Here is a 17,700-nt window from a genome sequence, read left to right on the forward strand (position 1 = left end):
GCCCCTTGTCCCCTCGCAGGAGGCGGGGGGCTCCGTGCCGCTTCACTGCCGTGGGGTGACCCTGCAGAACATCTGCTCTGAATTTCCCCTGGGGTATAAAACCACGGCTGTGCCATCGCATAACCGCTCCAGTTCTGCTTTGCTGACAATACAAGTACACTTGGCGTAGTACAAGCCCTGCCTCTCGACGCAGCCGTTTTGATGTCTTTTCTCCCACTCGCAGGCAGCAGGATGAACCTGAAGAAGTACTTCGTTCGGGCGCTGCACCGCCTGCAGAAGGGCCCTGGCTACACCTACAAGGAGCTGCTGGTCTGGTACTGCGACAACACCAACACCCACGGCCCAAAGCGCATCATCAAAGAGGGGCCGAAGAAGAAATTAATCTGGTTCTTCCTAACGCTGCTCTTTGCGTCCCTGGTCTTCTGGCAGTGGGGTATCCTCATTAACACCTACCTCTCCTATAACGTCACGTCATCTCTCTCTATTGGCTTTAAGACCATGAAGTTCCCAGCAGTCACGGTCTGCAATGCCAACCCTTTCAAGTAAGTTCTTCTTCGCCTAATTTGCCCAGTCGTGCTTTAACACCCTCGGTTATATGGCTAGCGTAAGGCACTGTGGATCCGTTCCTGTCTCAGATATCACGTTAGGAGCGTCAATGGAATGCTCCTTTGCCTCACCAAGTGGGACTAAAAACCAAATAAAGGAGGACAACATAAAGGCAAACGGCTCAGGTCCGGAGGAGGGTTCCTGTGCTTGTGAGTTTGCCTGGTTTTCCTCACTGTATCAGTTAATCTAATGATGGTTATTGCCTCCCTGTAAACTTTCCCTGGCTCAGGGAAAACTCGAAGTTCAACTCATTTGTCACAACCAAAATCAGTCTCTCGATCTTTCCCCACAATTCCTTTCTTTCTCCTTCCTCGCCATGAGCGTACCTCTTATCGCTTACACTCTGGCCATTAAGAGCTGGTCAAACAGTAGTATCAGCTGGGAGCTGCGGTGATATAACTCGATCGTAATTTCAAAGGAGTAACTGATTTTTATTAGAGTTGCTTCAAATTCATATCCATGCAACAGTGAGGCCCAAGGCAAGATGCTCTTGACCGACACACAGGAATTACTTTGGTGGTTTTTTGTCTCTGCTTGCTGGAGATGTTTTGTGTAAACTGTAGTGACTTACTGAAATACAGCCGATTCGGTTCTGCACTGACAGAACCCTGTTCACCACCACAGCACTCTCTGTTTATCCTCCCGATGGTTTTCTGCCCGGTTGCCGGCTGCTGGGATGCCCGTGTCCGAGCTGGCCGTGCTCCGCACAGAGGTTCCCATCGTTCTCCAGTAAATCTTCAGGCAGTGATCCGAGGTCCCCAGGAAGGTCCAAGCCAGCGGAGCAGCAGACAAGCTGCTGCACATCCCCACTGCCTTGACACCGCCTGGTAACCACCCTTTGTCCTGCAGATACTCAGAGGTGAAGCATCTGCTGAAAGAACTGGACAGGCTCATTGAAGCCGCGCTGGAGAGGATCCTGCAGCCCGCAGTGGGGAACAGCAGCGAGAACATCTCCCCGCCGCTCGACCTGGGGCTCTGGCACCAGATACCCCTGGTCCTCATCGACGAGCACGACAAAGACAACCCCGTCATCCTGGACATCTTTGAGAGCAACCAGACTGCTGGGGGCAACCAGACTGCTGGGGGCAACCAAACCGCTGCAGGCAACCAGACTGCTGGGGGCAACCAGACTGCTGGGGGCAACCAAATCGCTGCGGGCAACCAAACCACTGCAGGCAACCAAACCGTTGCAGGCAACCAAACCACTGCGGGCAACCAAACCGCTGCTCCACCTGCCCCAGCCAACATGACATCGGAAGAAAAGAAGTACAAGCTGGCGGTGAAGCTGGTGAGAGGGGTCCCGCGGGAGGCAGCCGGGAGGGGCGAGGGACGGGCAGCACTGGGCGCCTCGGCAGGGCTGCAGCGCGGGGATCGGCGTCTCTGCCCCACCAGCTGCCCGCAGCCGCTCTGCCTCGGGGCTCTGGTCCAGCTGCGCCGGGGCCGGGGGCTGCCCATGCTGGTGGCATCCTCAGTACAGGGCAGTTTGCAAGTTATGGCGCGATATTTCAAGGCTCCAGGGCTGTTTGCTTGGTTTTTTGAGGAAGGCAGCACAGAGGTATTTTAAGATGTTTTTAGAATTTCAGAGCGGGGGGGTCCGATCCCCTGCAGGTTACGCAGCCAGACATCCAGCTGAAGCTGCTGGATTTCTGCACGTGGGGCCTGCAGCAGGATTGTAGCTTAAATATACTTCCTTAAATGGAAGGAAATCCAGCAAGGAGCTGTGTTAAGTTAGTCCGTGGTGAATGTAGGTATCTGCATAACATCAGTAAGATCAGCAGGTTCATCATCAAAAAAGGGGCTGACAGCGCGTAGCAGCCTAGCACGGCATCAGAGGTACGGAGCGGATCCTGCCAGCGGCTCCGTCGGCCTCTGGCGAGAGGGGTGCTGGAAAGGCTGGGCGACAGCGGGCAGTAACCGAGCTGTGCACAGCGTTGGTCGGTGGAGCCTGCCCGCAGCGCAGAGGACAATGCTGTACGTCCTCTGGGGTCACCCAGCGCAGCCCTGCTGCGGGCTGAGCCCAGGGCAGAGCCAGGGCGGAGGTGCTGCACAGGCTCCCCGCCGCCTTCACCTCTTCCTCGGGTCCGGCACCCAAAATGCTGGGGAGAGGCTGTGGCTGCTGCCCCTGCCCCTCTCCAGCTGCGGTCCTCAGTGCCGAGGCACATGGTGGTCTCGCAACCCCCTGCCCTCTGTTCCCACGGAGGCTTCAAGGACCCTGCCTGGCCAGACCTTGCAAGCTGGGGCAACTCCAGCCTTAAAGAATTGGCCAAAAAGTGACGTTTTCTGTAAGCTGGTGGAGGTAACGCTGGGACCCATGGAGAATCTGCCCAGCTGGGAAATCTCCCTGGGGAGGGACCCATCTGCAAGCGCATGCAGATGTGACAGCCGGCTCCGCAGCTCCCGTCTGGCCGTACCTCCTCCATTCCCCCGGGAGCAGCAGGCAGGGCTGGCATCAAGCCGAGCGTGCAGGGAGAGGGGGTGCGCGCCGTGCATCCCTCCTGCCGTCCCCCGCCGCGGGACGGGCTCAGACCTGCCTGCTGTGTGTCCCCAGTGCAGCCATCAGGGCTCCAACAACTGCACCTACAGGAACTTCACCAGCGCGGCGCAGGCGGTGACCGAGTGGTACATCCTGCAGTCCACGAGCATCCTCTCCAAAGTCCCGCTGCAAGAGAGAATCAGGATGGGCTACCAGGCAGAAGACATGATCCTGGCATGTCTCTATGGGGCCGAACCCTGCAACTACAAGTAGGTGCATACCGAGCTCCCTACCCTTTTCTGTCACGTCAGGAACGGTACAGGGCGCTAAAGGCATGACAGCCTTTTTCTTTTCTCTTTTTAAGGTACGTATCAGTTCATAAAGAGATTTCTGCTGGTCCTTAACTCTAACAACATTTGCCAGAGGGTTTCTGGACATGATCGTGGATGAAACGGGTTATTTTGGGATAGTGCTGGCGTGAGTTTCAGTTTTGGGTGGGCCGTTTTGCTCATGACATACCGAGACTAACAGCATCAATGGGACATTCCCCGTTCCCAGGGTATTTAGTGATAACCAGCTGCCAGCCCAGGTGCTGAGTCAGCGTACCCCAGCACAGCAGTGCAGCCCCCAGATACAGCCCCTGCCCTTTCTACACAAGGCTCTGAGAAATGCATTTTAGCCATCATTGTTGCTTGTGAACACCAAATTTATTTATCTAGTTTTGAGAAACGTGAGTGCACAGCAGCACCCCAGGCTGCAAGGAGTCCTGCTCCTTCTGCAACGCCCCTTCTGCAAAGAGGGCAACAGAGAATTATTGTCAAAGAACGAGACAGAACACCAGCCAAAACCTGTTACCATAGCTCAGACCAAGCAATTATTGCTCTCATCTGTGTGAGATGACTCTTTACATTCCGACAAAGCGTTATCCCCAGTGGCTGTGTCTCAGTACACACCAGCGCCTTGCTTTGCTTTCTTTTCAACAGCAGATTGAAATTATATCAGCTGAAATTTCTATACAGGCATTCAGCAAATGAAGCGGTTTAAAGTGAATCCCAGACCTAACCACCAAGCACTGGTCCCACCAGACGCGTTGTTTTATAACCCTTTAGTCCTCCCCAAGAGTCACCGCTTTATGTGCATGATTCTTCCAGGAATTTCACCCAAATCTATCACCCAGACCACGGTAACTGCTACATCTTTAACTGGGGCATGGACGAAGAGGCTTTGAATTCTTCCAACCCCGGAGCCGAGTTTGGTAAGAGCGAGCTTTGCTAAGAAAGACGGAGCTAAAGGAGCAGAAGTGCTGGGAGTTATTCTGTCTCTCCGTGGCCCCTTCTGTCAGATATAACAGATTCACCATTTCTGTGTCTCTGGAGCACGACGGCAGGGAGTAACTGTTTTCCAGGAGGGAATAAGCCCCCAAAAAGGGAAATGTGCCACTTAGAAACAAGTAAGGTGACTACAGATGTTACTTCGCAGAAGTGTAACATCTGGGCAGCCAAAATATCTGAGGCAGTGTCTGAATATTCACTCAGATATTTCTATCCTATGCATTCGCCATCGTGCGTATTTATGCACATGCAAGTCTCTGACAGCCAGACCCCGGCTCTTCCCCCAAGGACAGAGAGCTTTGTGCGCAGCGAAAAGAAAATAGACTCCTTGCTTTTCCCAAAGGCTCACATTTTGATACAATTCCTGTTCTGAGTGTTTTGTCCGGTGTCCCAGGGCTGAAGTTAATTCTGGACATCAGCCAGCAAGACTACATCCCCTACCTGTCGTCCGCCGCCGGGGCCAGGCTCATGCTGCACCAACAGAAGAGCTTCCCCTTCCTTAAGGATCAGGGCATCTACGCAATGGCCGGGACAGAAACCTCCATCGGCGTGTTAGTGGTATGTGTGGCATTCCTCTAGAGCAGATTGTCTGAGAATAATGTTATCTGATGGGACTGCAACCAAGTTTGTTTTAAGTCTTGGCCGAACTGGCTCAAACCAAAAGAGTCAAGGTATACGCTAGCTGTGGGCTGGAACAGTTTATGGAGACTTTTATGTAACTGTCCTGGCAAAGTGCTTTATTGAAGCCAAAATATTGAGCTCAGGTCATTGTTCCCTCTTCCTCCAGCCTGTCAGAAGGTGCCTTGCTAAAACGTGCTGCTCTTGCACACCCTCACCTGCCTCCGGCCGCCCTGGGGAATGGGCTGCAGTTCCTTCAGCTCTGCCACCGACGATTCTTTGATTTTTTTTTCAAAGCCAGCAGGGAATACAGGAATTACAGAGTCTCTAGAAAACAGGCACCAGGAGCCTGGGGAGGAGCGATTGACTACTGAAGTTTGCTGTTTCGGTTTTCTTTCAGGATGAACTGGAACGGATGGGCTATCCCTACAGTGACTGCACCGTGAACGGGTCTGATGTCCCCGTAAAAAATCTCTACAGCCAATATAATACTTCCTATTCCATACAGGTAAAACACGTTTTTAAATCAAACAAGGCTGTTTAGGAAAAATCGTCAAAGCAGTTAAAACCTTTGACCAGCCTGCAGCATTACTTTATCATCAGCAATGATAAAGTAGAAAGCAAAACCCAAGCACAGGAACGTTCTTTTCTGGTAATAAACCAGCACTCGAGCCTGAACGCTCCGTAGCTCCAGGCCTGGAAACGATCCCCGTGGATCCAGTGGAAATAACTGTGTATTGCAGGAGCAGCACCTAACGCTGCAGGTATTAAAGCTTGCATCAAAAGATGAGGAACATTGCTCTGGTAGGCAACACAGCTTAGCGCAATCTTCAGTTTTCATTCTCACACCGAACCAGCTCGTACGGCCAGGAAAGGGCATCGGCAGTTATGGGTCCCTTAGCCAGGTATGAAGTTTGTTTCATTCTGAGAGGGGTGAAGATGGTAATTTCTGTCATTTTCTCAAAAGCCGCAACACAGCAAACCCCGCAGGACCTCTGCTGTTACCCGGGTTACAGGAAGCTGCGCAGCAGTTTTTCTCCCTTAAAGAGAATAGCTGCTCACGCCGTGTCATTAAGGCAATTAATTTCGTTTTCAGCTGTGAGAATACCTTTTTTCCCTACAATTTCCATGCTTGGCTGCTATCTTTTAATTACAGGCAGATCAGGCAGCAAGGGCAGACTCCAGCCGTTACCCGCGCCGACGGGCCAACTCCTCCAGACTCAAGGGGTTATTGAGCAATCGCCACAGCTGCCTGTGCCGCTGCACCCGGGACAGCAAAGCTGCTCCGTCCGCAGCAACCGCAGGCGCCGTCCTGCAGCGTGTGCGGCGACCGCGGCTCTGGGCAGCTTTTGCCGAGACATTAATGTGACGCTTTTCGTGAGACAGTGCCGCTCGGGGCACGCCGGGAGGATGACAGCTATCGGAGAGCTGTCGCGCTCCGGGTTTTAGCCGCGGCATTGCTCTGCTGTGCAAAGCAGCTCGTATTTTGCGTACACAAGTAATATTTATCCCTGACAAGAGAGGAATATACAGGAGGGGTTCCTCTCCTGAACACTCCTACGCTTTTTAATCTCTCTCTCTTTAAGGGAATTAAGTCATTTTTCACCCTGAAAATGCCTGCCTTTTTCATATAGGAAATGAAGACAGACCTTTGCCTTTTCTTCACTTTAAAATTGGGATGAGAAAGTTGAGTGTTTGTAAACCTTGAATCTGTAGAAAAATAGTGTAAACATTAAGCACTGGTTAATTTGTAACAGGCTATAACATAAGGGAGAAGCATTTCTGGAGGGCGAGATCTAGCAATAAGGAAAACATCAAAACCGTTTGGGGGGTTATTTACAAAAGCCTGAAGAATACACCCCGGACAAGTGGGAGGGCTTTGGTCTAGCAGGCGTTTTTTATATTTCTGCCTTTATATAATTATAACAATTGGACCACTTTACCCTACTTTCTAAGATGCTTGTATAACGTTTAAGCAAATACTTGAAATGATTGCATGATTACTTAAAAGTTGCTAAATGCTGACTGGGGTTCTATGTCCACATAATTCACGTCACTTCAGAGACCTCTCAGCAAAATCAGGCTTTTCCATCACTCCCTGACTGCAGTGAACTCTGTAAGCGTTTTGTATCACACAGAAATTCTCTGGTTGTTCTACCTAGCTGGAGCTGTTAAATTTAATTATCTTTTCATAGACTTTGTTATTGCTTTGTGCACTGTTTCATCCAGAATCCCACTCCAATCTGGGATGATTAACTTCATGCCTCACTGAGCTAATGGCAGCGCTGCAGCCTGGCTCGCACGCTGCCGAAGCTGCGGCTGCAATCCTTTCAAGGGGAGAAGCAGATGCACAGATAAGATAATCCCGATTTCTAAAACCTGCTCTTTATGTTGAAGTATTTTTAGAGTCCCGGCTTTAAAGTGGAAACCGGCCCTTTGTCAGTATGTCATATAAAGCCTGGAGACAACAGGAGTGTCTATGCGTCTAACAGAACATTCTTATTCCTTTTTGAAAACTCCGTATTACTTCCATGAAGCCATAAAATAGTCAAGAAATGAGCAGTTTCTTGTGCGACTGGGAGCAGGCACTGAGTTCCCTTCTGCTCCTGTGAGGTGACTTACCCACGGGCAGCTCACAGCTAGGATGCGCCTTAAAATCTCTGGGAGCAGCAGTAAAAATGCATCATAAAGAAAACCGTAACTGCAGCGCGACTCTACGCATGGCAGCTTATCCACCCGCCTCGTCTCGCCATTGCAAAACCAGCGTCCCTTGTGCCGGGCTTCCAGAGCCTGCCGGCGCCTGGCGATGCTCGGTGCGCGCCGGAGGACGGGATCGTGCCATCGCGCGGGGACGGGCTCTGCCAGCACCTGCTCCCTCTGCGGCTTCAAGCTCCTCTGTGTGCAGCCACAGAGTCAGCTGTCCAGTGCAAAAGAGACAAAATACCTCGGAGCCGAGTGATTCCCTTGGCCAGTGTAGGCTCCAGCAGCACAGTGGCGAGCAGGGGGGTTCAGCCCACGTCTAAGCAGCTCCCTGTTCCTTCTTTCAGGCTTGCCTGCGCTCCTGTTTCCAAAATCACATGATTGAAATCTGCGGATGCGGTCACTACATGTTCCCTTTACCTGAAGGGGTGAATTACTGCAATAACGAAGATAACCCAGGTTGGGGTAAGAACACGAACAAAACTAATCGCACAGCCTCACCAGGGTCCTGGTACACAGGAGGGGCGGGAACGGGCGCGAGCTTTGTTTGTAAATGCAACAGGTGAATGGCTTTTGCCTGTGTAAAGTCTCCCCGTGGCTCTTTGGGCCAGTGCCAGGGAGAAGGGGCGAAATTGTGGTGCTGGCCATGGGCTGAGGGTCCTCAGCTTCCACGCTGCCCCAGGGCAGGGGGGTCCCGGACGGCTGGCTCCCGCCGGGGGGCAACGGGAGCCTCCGGGTACCAAAGGCAGAAACGGGGTGATGCTCCAGGCCTCTGCGCCTGAGCAGCTCGGAGACAGGCTGGCCCGAGCAGGGGCAGTGGGGTCCTGCAAGGATGCGCAGGAGCTGGGGGGTCTCTGGTGCTCCCCCACGGGCGGGCAGAGACCGGCAGCACGGCTCCGCACGGGCAGCTCCGGCGGGCAGCCGCCCCCCTACCCCTGCAGCGGGCCAGGGCTCTGCCAAAAACACTGACACCGGGCAAGCTGACTCTATAGAAACCGTCTGCAGAAAAAAATCATTTTTAATTTATTATTAAATTGTCGGACTGCTTTGCCTGAGCTTCTCAAGGCAAGGAAGGTTAGAGGGGAAGACAGCAAACCTGTGCAGCAGGCTCATACCTGAATAGCTTATTAAATGAAATTGATATAATCCAGTAAGCGGGGTCCTTATCTAAGCAGGTGCTTTGATTTTTTGTTTTCACCAAACAGCATATTGCTATTCATCACTGCGATCAAGTATAAGACACAGGCAGATTTGTATTGACTCTTGTAAGGAAACGTGCAAGTAAGTATGCGAGCCATCTCTGGCAGCTGTGACGGTGGAGGGGGTCCTGCATTGCGTCTGCCATCAATTCTGACCTTTCTAAAATGGCAGCAAATCACGCGGGGCTGCTTTTCTGCACGAGAACTGAAGTTCCAGTGACTTCAGAGGAGGGGAAACTTCTGTACCAGCGTTCTCTTTCCCTCTCCCTAGCGACACGCAGTATAAGATGACCATCTCCATGGCAGACTGGCCGTCCGAAGCTTCGGAGGTAACACCGATTTCTTGTTTTGAAACATTCATTAATAATTACCTGTTCTTAGCTGCATGAATCACTCAGTGTTTTCAGAGCTAATGTCCAGGTAGCAAGTGCCTCTTTGCTAAATTACACATTTTCAGCGTGCAAACAAGCGCCAGTGCCAGGGCATGGGACAGGAGGAGGGACACCCCGCGGCGGCTCCTGCCCGGGGGTCCTGCCCCCAGCCCTGCAGCCCCCTTGGGCTCCTGCCCCAGCAGGCGCCCAGAGAGGATGCTTCTGCTCACTTCTGAATCAGTTTTGTTTTCCTAGGACTGGATTTTCCATATTCTGTCTTATGAAAGGGACATGTCAACAAATGTGACTCTGGACAGGTGAGTGAAAGGAACAACCACTTTATCTTCGCCATTGAGCCTGTTAACATTAGGTTAACATGAACCCTGGCGACGGGCCAGCGCACCCGTGTGCTAATGCAAAGGGAGGACAAGGTTTGGCACACGTTTGCCTGGAAGATGCATAAAGCCAATCTGAAACGCACTTCATGCATGTCCTCTGCTCTCCATAGTGACAGCCTGGGTCAGACAAACGTGAGTTAAGTGAAAAATCGACATGAATCACGGCACTCCCCATCAGTTGCATACAGGAGTCTGGAAGCTGTGAGAACTGCCAGGGTCCAGCTCCTGGATCGTAACGTTCGTCCCTTCATGCTTAGGTCTCACAATCTGCCAACAGCAGCAGCAGTAGGGGGGATGCACCAAAATTAGGGTAACTGCTGAGTTACCCTTTGAAAACCTAAACCCTGAATTAGTGGGAAAAGAAGGGGTTTTTTTTCCCCCCCAAGGAAAAAAACCTAAAGAATCAGGAAATGGTTTCACGGATATTGGCTGATCTGTACACATCAAGTCCCTGTAACGCAGTCAGCCGTGACGCAGCCGCTCTCTGCGTGCACAACAAGGCTGGGGCAGGGTCTGGAGCACAAGGCTGGTGGGGAGCGGCTGAGGGAGCTGGGGGTGTTCAGCCTGGAGAAGAGGAGGCTGAGGGGAGACCTGATCGCTCTGCAGCTCCTGGCAGGAGGGGGCAGGGAGGGGGTGTTGGGCTCTTCTCCCAAGTAGTTAGCGATAGGACGAGAGGAAATGGGCTCAAGCTGCGCCAGGGGAGGTTTAGGTTGGAAATTAGGAAAAATTTCTTTATGGAAAGGGTGGTGAAGAATTGGAACAGGCTGCCCAGAGAGGTGGGGGAGTCCCCATCCCTGGAAGCGTTCAAAAAACGGGCAGAGGTGGCACTTGGGGACATGGTTCAGTCTGGTCTGCCCTTGATGGGTTTAGTGTGGGCTTGGTAGTGTAGGTTAATGGTTGGACTGGATGATCTTAAAGGGCTTTTCCAACCTAAACGATTCTACGATTCTATGATTCTATCTCTCTTCCCTTCGCAGCCAGTGGCACTTTTTAACTTCTTCCACGTGCCCGGCAGAAGTTTCAGCGGGCGCTCACGAGCAGCGCCGGCCGGGCTGTGCGCAGCCCTTCCCACGGGCGGGTGCTGGAGCAGATGCGCGGGATGCCCGCAGCCCGGCTCTGCGCTGAGCTGCTGTTTGTCCCTTACAGAAATGGGATCATCAAGCTGAACATTTACTTCCAGGAGTACAACTACCGCACCATCTCGGAGTCTGCTGCCACGACGGTGAGTGCCCATCCCCGCCCTTCTGCCCGGTGCCGCAACGTGCCGCAAGTGCCTGGCGAGCAGATGCCGAAACAAGTCGTCCCGGACGCACCGGCAGCGCCCAGCTCCTCGGGGCTAATCAGCCCTGGCCGGAGATGCTCCTCAGCAGGAGTCTGCCGAGTCCCTCGGTGCTGCTGCTTCGCACGTCCGTGGCAATGCAGCGGACGAAGCCGCCTCCACCGGCCAGCTCGCAGCCCACGGTTTGTTCTTCCCCCCCACCTCCTGTTCCTGTCGCAGCGCGGGGCCGGTCACAGGAGCGCAGCACCTGCAGGGCAGCACCCGCAAGGCGAGGGACTCGGCAGACAGGTCCCGGGGATGGGAGCATCACCCGGCTCGGCACCCGCACACGGGGTGAGCGGCAGGGGCTGGTCAGAGCAGGGTCCGCCGCCTCAGCTCACTGCGCTCTCCTCCCCGCAGATCGTTTGGCTGCTGTCGAGCCTGGGAGGCCAGTTTGGGTTCTGGATGGGGGGCTCGGTGCTGTGCCTCATCGAGTTTGGGGAAATCATCATCGACTCGCTGTGGATCACCGTTATTAACGTGATCAGCTGGTGCAAAGGCCTGAAGCAGAAGCGGGTGCAGGCGCGGTACCCGGACACGCCCCCGACGGTGTCGGAGCTGGTGGAGGCTCACACCAACCTGGGCTTCCAGCACGAGGACGCGGGTGCCCTGCCCCCGGACGAGGCGCTGCCCCCCGAGCCCGGCACCCCCCCGCCCAACTACGACTCCCTGCGTGTCCAGCCCCTCGACGTCCTCAGTCCCGACAGCGACGCAGAAACCGAGTGAGCAGGGCACCCCGTTACCTCCCAGCGCCGCCGCCGGCAGGCTGCCGCTGCCGCGCTCACTCTGCCACTTGCTGAGCAATCTTCTGCTCCCTATCAAAATTAGGAAGGAATTAAAAAGCCCTGGCTGTCCTCCCCTCCCTGACTTAAAAGCGTTCACTGTGAAGATGCTCTGTCTAATAAACCCTGTAATAAATCTCATTGAGTCGGCATCAGGCTCTGGCTTTAGTATGTAGAGCTTGTATACTTCAGCACTGCTATATAGTCGCACTTTGGGACAGGGTTTAGTGGGCATGGTGGTGTTGGGTTGATGATTGGAATGATGATCTTAGAGATCCTTTCCAATCTTAATGATTCCTAGTTTTTACTTTCATTATAAATGATCCAGCCACCAAGCCAGGAGGCATGGGATTGCTACTCTCCCCTTAACTGGTTTAGTGGTGGACTTGGTGGTGTTAGGTTAATGGTTGGACTGGATGATCTTAAAGGTCTTTTCCAACCTAAACGATTCGATGATTCTACGATTCTATAGTTGTAAGTCACCATTTCTTTTTAAGACGCTGGTGGGAAGCACTTCCTAGCGAGAAGAGCGGGGCGCGGGCTGCGGCGGCGCTGGCAGGGAGCGGTGAGGCGGGTGGTGCTGGGGAGAGGCTGGGATGTCCTGACGGTGGATGCATGGCCGCAGCCCATTGGGATGCTGCGACACGGCACAGCGTGCGCTGCAGCCGTGCTGCACCGTCGGAGCCTTGGGTTGGGACCCAAGCTACTTTTGAGTTCTGAGGTTGCAGTATTTCCACCCCTAAACAGCTACAACGGAAGCAGAGCGAAAGAAAACCGTCCCTTTGCTACTGGAGCCCTCGGGTGCTCTGTGTTTGCTGCTCAGGCTTTGTCAATGCTCGCACCGCAGGTGGGCACGGCTCTTAATGTGTGCTGGAGATAAATATTCCAGCCTCCATAACGATTCAGGTGTGGGGACAAGTGCCAGGCCCTTTAACAGTACCACTCTTGGCAATAAAGGAATTAATTAAAAAGTTGCCTTTACGTTTCCTGTTGGCAGCGGGTGCAGCTCAGCGCTGGCAAGAGGCTGACGGCCGCGGCGTGCAAGAAGGGGAGGTGCTGTGCTCGCCCCGACGCGAGCGCGGCCGGGGGGTTTGCTGGTCCCCGCGGGGCTGGGCTGAGCGGGGCAGCGAGCTCACCCGGCTGGTGCCAGCCCACAGCTTTCCCAGGAACCCATCACAACCCACGGGGACCTGCCTTACTGAAGTACTTTTGCAAGACTTCAAGAGGAAACACGATCGTGCGGTTAAATCATGCGACCGGGAACACGATGTCCTGGGCACGGCGCCCAGCGCGGCGCGAGCGCGGGGTGGCGGGGGCAGCCGCGGCGGCGAGGGGGGTCCACGCTCCGTCTCCGCTTGAAGCTCCCCGAGCGCACGGTGCTCTGGGGCAGAGCTGCCGGGGCAGAATGGCCCAGGGTCTCTCCATCTCCCCTCGGCGGTGGTGGGAGTGGCGCGTCCAGCTGCTAACGGCCACCGCAAGCAGGACCGAAGAACCGCGGGACAACCTGCCAGACGAGATGCCGCCGGCACGGCTGACGCTGCCCTGCACGGGGGAACTTCTGTGTTCAAAATTCACTGAAAAAGTCAAACCCTTAATTACTGGTGTATAGCTGCTCTAACGGTGCTGCAGTTACAGTTACAAGATGATAATGCGCTAGAATATCTGCAGGCTTCATTTGATAAGACATGGTTCATGAACTGTTTCAATTTTACGATTAGCTCCAAAAAGTAATGGCAACTTAAAATAAAATTTAGATTTTCTATTACTTCAGACATCTGAATTTTTACAGACATTTTCTAATTTCACTTGGTGATGATAACAAGAAGCTTGACCGCTTTCTTTAAATTAAATTCAGATTCTTAAATAACGAAACCACCCCAGGAGCCAGAGCTACCAGCAAACACACCAGCTGTGATATCAAGCAGTGGCAGAAGCAGCTGCCACAGGTAGGCAGTTTTCTGTAGGCAGGAGCCATTCAGCTTTGGAAATCACATTCTCAGCCTATTTGTGTTTTCTGCTGTTGAGAAAGAGAGGTGAGGATCAGGAGAGTGGTGCGTACCGTGGTGTGCTCCTCCACGTCCTCCTGGGTTTCAGCTCAGTGACTGGAGTCCCACTACCTCTTGCTCAACATGTGCAGAAGCTCAAAAATGGGTATGTTAACAAATCCTACAGAGCCAGACATTAGAGCTGATTTAGAAACCATGCAAAGGTTTCACCATTGCTTCTTGATCAGTCTTCAGCAACCCACCCGGCCGAGACTTTTGATTCTGACAGTGCCCAGAAATGGATGCATGGGGAAAATCCTGCACCCGGGGCATGTGCAGAACAGCCCTTCCTCTGGTGCACTCTCCCGGCAGCCCACGGTTCATGGACCTCCTGAGTTGCAGGCTGCGTTTGTTTTAGTTGTCACTGCTTGAAAATCAGGAGATAAGGAGGTTATTCAGAAGCTGATGCTATGCCACTTGGCAGAGCAGTTGCATTTGCAGAACTGCCTACTCATTCCACCAACTAGTGTGTTACAGGCTTTTTAGCATCTGGAACAATTCCTCCAGAAGTTTTGCCTCAGAAACAACACACGATTATCTTTTATATATGAAGCAAACAACAGACTTGCTAGGTACATTACGCTGGGAGAAGGAGATGACACTTTCATCCTTCAGCACCAGACTCCTTATGAACTGGAACAGTTAAGTGAGGACTCAGCACGCAGAACTCATCCCTTGCCACCGGCCTTCCTGGGCTGGTGAGCAATCGTACCCGCCTCTGATCTTAATTGGGATGAGGAGTGGAAAAATAGGGGTAATACAGAGTCATCTGCAGCCAGAGAACACCTAAAAGACTTGAGGAATAAAAATCCAGAGTCAGGGAGCACCGCCTTAACAAGTCCACGTGCTGCCCCCAGACCCGTATCTGTCAGCTGGTTCTTGTTTGCAAGAGCAAACGACCGACAGCCCACGAACACAGCTGCTCCTTCAGGGAACCAGCTAACCCTGGGTACAGCAGGAGCTCAGCAAGCACATAAAACCAAGCGGAGCAGCGACAGGGCAGACGGAAGGTGGTTAGGACGCTTGCAAAGACAGAGGAGTCCAGCTCTTACAAATTGTCCTAGACTTTTCCTGCCCGACTCCTCACTTCCCTTCTCCCTAAAGGCATGCTTCCCTCCCTGAGCAATGTAAACCCACGGTACACCCTCCTTCACCAAAAAGGAGAGTCCCTGTAAAGTGACAGCGCTTCATCCCACATCGCGGCCGAGTGGGAAACAAGCACCCGACACCCTCCCCTCCCGATTCAGCATTCGGTGTATGCACGCAAGCCAATGCTTGACAAAGACCTCCAAACGGTTTTGCAACAGTGAAAAAACACTGCTCCCTGCAAAAGACACAACAGAGCAATTTTAAGCTAAAACACTAGGAAAGCTGAGAACAAAAACCCGGGCGTCTATTCCCACGCTCTCACCACCTGACACCGCCATCAACATCACTACCAGTGGTCACGTGGGAATTCAAATAGCTGTTCAAACATAAAGATACTGCAGAGACATCAGATGCTTTTCCGTAGGGCAAAACAACTGCCCCGAGCCTGCTCCTGTGCTGATGAAACAGCGGCTTCCGTGAGGAGCTTGCTGCAGCAAGAGGAGCTGCAGGGAGGGGGAAGGCAGAGCTGTTCTCCCAGGGCACTTGGAAACGCAGCGTGCTGGCTGCCGAACGTCCTGGGGTGGGCTCCGGCATCCGCTGCCACGGGGCCATGACAAACAGAAAAGGCAGCAGCAGGTCTCCGGCGGGGCAGGCTGCACCTTCCAGCTCCTCACACCTTGAGCCGCGGCTGGGTGCCTGCCCGGGGCCATCTGCCCGGCGAAATGCAATAGCATGGGCGAAGAATCGCAGAATGCTTTGGGTGGGCAGGGCCCTTCAGAGCCCACCCAGCCCAGCCCCTGCAGTGCCAGGGACAGCTTTAACCAGCCCAGGGTGCTCACAGCCCCGTCCAGCCTGGCCTGGGATGTTCCCAGGGATGGGGCATCTCCCACCTCTCTGGGCAACCTCTTCCAGTGCTTCACCACCCACATTGTGAAACATTTCTTCCTTATATCCAGTCTAAATCTATTCTTCTTTAGTTTAAATCCATTACTCCCTGTCCTGTCACAACAGGCCTTGCTAAAAAGCTTGCCCCCCCCCTCCTGCAGCCCCTCTCAGCACTGCCAGGCCGCACTCAGGCCCCCCCGCAGCCCCCTCCTCCCCAGGCTGAGCACCCCCAGCTCCCCCAGCCTGGCCCCGCAGGAGAACAGCAGCCCCCAAAATCCTCACCTTCTAGTGATAAGGCAGAAGGATGGGAGAGGCACAGTGAGATTCACCCATCTCACACCACGGGGAAATTGGAACAGCGTGTTCTTCGGCAGGACACGGGCAGTTTGCTATTCCAGTTACTGCTGGTTTATAGAGGGCGTCTGACAACTAATAAAGTGGAAAGTGTCTCAGGTACTCGACTTCGGCTCTTTACCAGTTTATCTCTCCCCCAAAATGGACTGATTGCAGATAAGCCTATGTGTGCAAAGGGTTTTTGCAGCCAGTGGAAGACTCAGCTGAGCAGTGCACAGGACCGGGCACAGAGCTCTCCAGGCTTCACAAATCACAAACAAGACACCTGAGAAGTCCCAACTCAATATAGTACCGAATTTCCCATTCATTTGGGGATTTTTTAATAGACTTTTCACAGTCTGAAACAAAAGAGTAAACATCTGGCTGAAAACCTTGCCAAGGAAAAAAAAAAACAAAACCACACACATTCCAGAAAACACATTTTACTTCCCTGCTCTGAAATTTTTTTTGGTGCCAAAATTCACGAAACCCAAAAGCTGTTTGCAAAGCACCTCTGCTCGCCTCACCTCCCCAAACTGCAGTTTTGGCAGTAAAACATCACCAAAATCCAGCCGAGAACAGCAAAGGAATCCAATTGCACTCAAAAAATATGTCGCTGGTAAAATATAAGCCTGTGTCAGCATGTTACATGTGTGCTATGAAACACAGAAAAGATGTCGGTGTGACAGGACATGGGACTGCCTAGAAGAGAGGCAGATTGGGAGCCGTGGCAGCTAAGCACACGGTCACCGGCGCAGAGCACGTCAGGCTAGCGAGTCCCAAAAGGAGCCACAAACGCAGCAGCTCTGGGCCGAGGAGCGACAGCTGTCCAAAAGGCAGAGGCTGCCCGGGAAAAAACAGCCAAAAGCAAAGACAGCACAAAGATCTGTGGGTGAGGCTGAACGCCGATGAGAGCGGCCTGAACCAAGTTAAGGAAAGAAGAGGCAAGAACATGGACACTGAGAAAAGAATTATTCCCCCAAAGCATCTGGTGGTGAAGAAAAGGAGAAAACTGCAGAAGCAGATACAGATAAGGAGAAGAAAGAAGTTTTTCCCCTCCAAAACAGAGGAGTTTGCGTGTGAGGTTCTACCCAGCAGCCTCACACAGCTGGCATTCCAGTTTTGGGCCTTCTTTGTATTCTGTCCACTTTTCTCCTAAGAAAAAAAGCTGTGGGAGTGTTGGAAGCATCCTTAGGCTAGATGAGGGTTTTTTACAACTATCTACATACCAAGCCTTAATAAATTTTACAAGAAAGCAACACTTTCCTTACATTTCTTATAAACTTCACAGCTTTCAGTAGAATAAATTAATTGCACAAGGAACAACCTACAAAACTGGTTTTATTCTCAGGGTTGAGCTTCATCATGCCTCACCTACTAATTGATGAGACCGTCTTCTTGACTGTGTGAATGACGACAGACTTGAGCAATGGCGATTGCCTCCAGGTAGAAGAGCTTCCAATCAGTGGATCTTTGTTGTACCTACCCCATAATTTTAGTTTCAGAATTGATTAAATTTTCCGAAAAAGCCAGTCATCTCACTGCCATGAAG

General features: G+C 52.8%; 1 protein-coding gene across 3 annotated transcripts; it reads left to right on the forward strand.

Moving 5' to 3' along the window:
• The first annotated feature begins 231 nt into the window (after positions 1–231).
• On the forward strand, positions 232–11,740 carry SCNN1B (sodium channel epithelial 1 subunit beta). Of its 3 annotated transcripts, none has more exons than XM_075718672.1 (13): positions 232–542; positions 1,456–1,894; positions 2,155–2,161; positions 3,132–3,348; positions 4,231–4,334; positions 4,805–4,968; positions 5,429–5,536; positions 8,076–8,193; positions 8,934–9,009; positions 9,199–9,256; positions 9,554–9,615; positions 10,843–10,918; positions 11,375–11,740. In XM_075718672.1, the coding sequence occupies exons 1-13, from the start codon at positions 232–234 to the stop codon at positions 11,738–11,740; spliced, it is 2,106 nt and encodes a 701-aa protein (XP_075574787.1). The 3 variants fall into 3 exon arrangements, with proteins under 3 accessions (XP_075574787.1, XP_075574789.1, XP_075574788.1); XM_075718674.1 differs by lacking the exon at positions 2,155–2,161 and having other exon boundaries at positions 1,456–1,727; positions 1,782–1,894; positions 3,155–3,348; XM_075718673.1 differs by lacking the exon at positions 2,155–2,161 and having other exon boundaries at positions 3,155–3,348.
• The last annotated feature ends 5,960 nt before the right edge of the window (positions 11,741–17,700 follow it).

Source organism: Pelecanus crispus, chromosome 11, assembly GCF_030463565.1.
Source record: "Pelecanus crispus isolate bPelCri1 chromosome 11, bPelCri1.pri, whole genome shotgun sequence".
NCBI lineage: Eukaryota > Metazoa > Chordata > Aves > Pelecaniformes > Pelecanidae > Pelecanus > Pelecanus crispus.

Excerpts from the sequence above, each read along its gene's own strand:
- SCNN1B (XM_075718672.1), top strand. The coding sequence starts at position 232 with ATGAACCTGAAGAAGTACTTCGTTCGGGCGCTGCACCGCCTGCAGAAG. Across the intron at positions 9,010-9,198 it reads TCTTGTAAGGAAACGTGCAA|CGACACGCAGTATAAGATGA; the intron begins GTAAGTATGCGA and ends CCCTCTCCCTAG. Across the intron at positions 9,616-10,842 it reads ACAAATGTGACTCTGGACAG|AAATGGGATCATCAAGCTGA; the intron begins GTGAGTGAAAGG and ends TGTCCCTTACAG.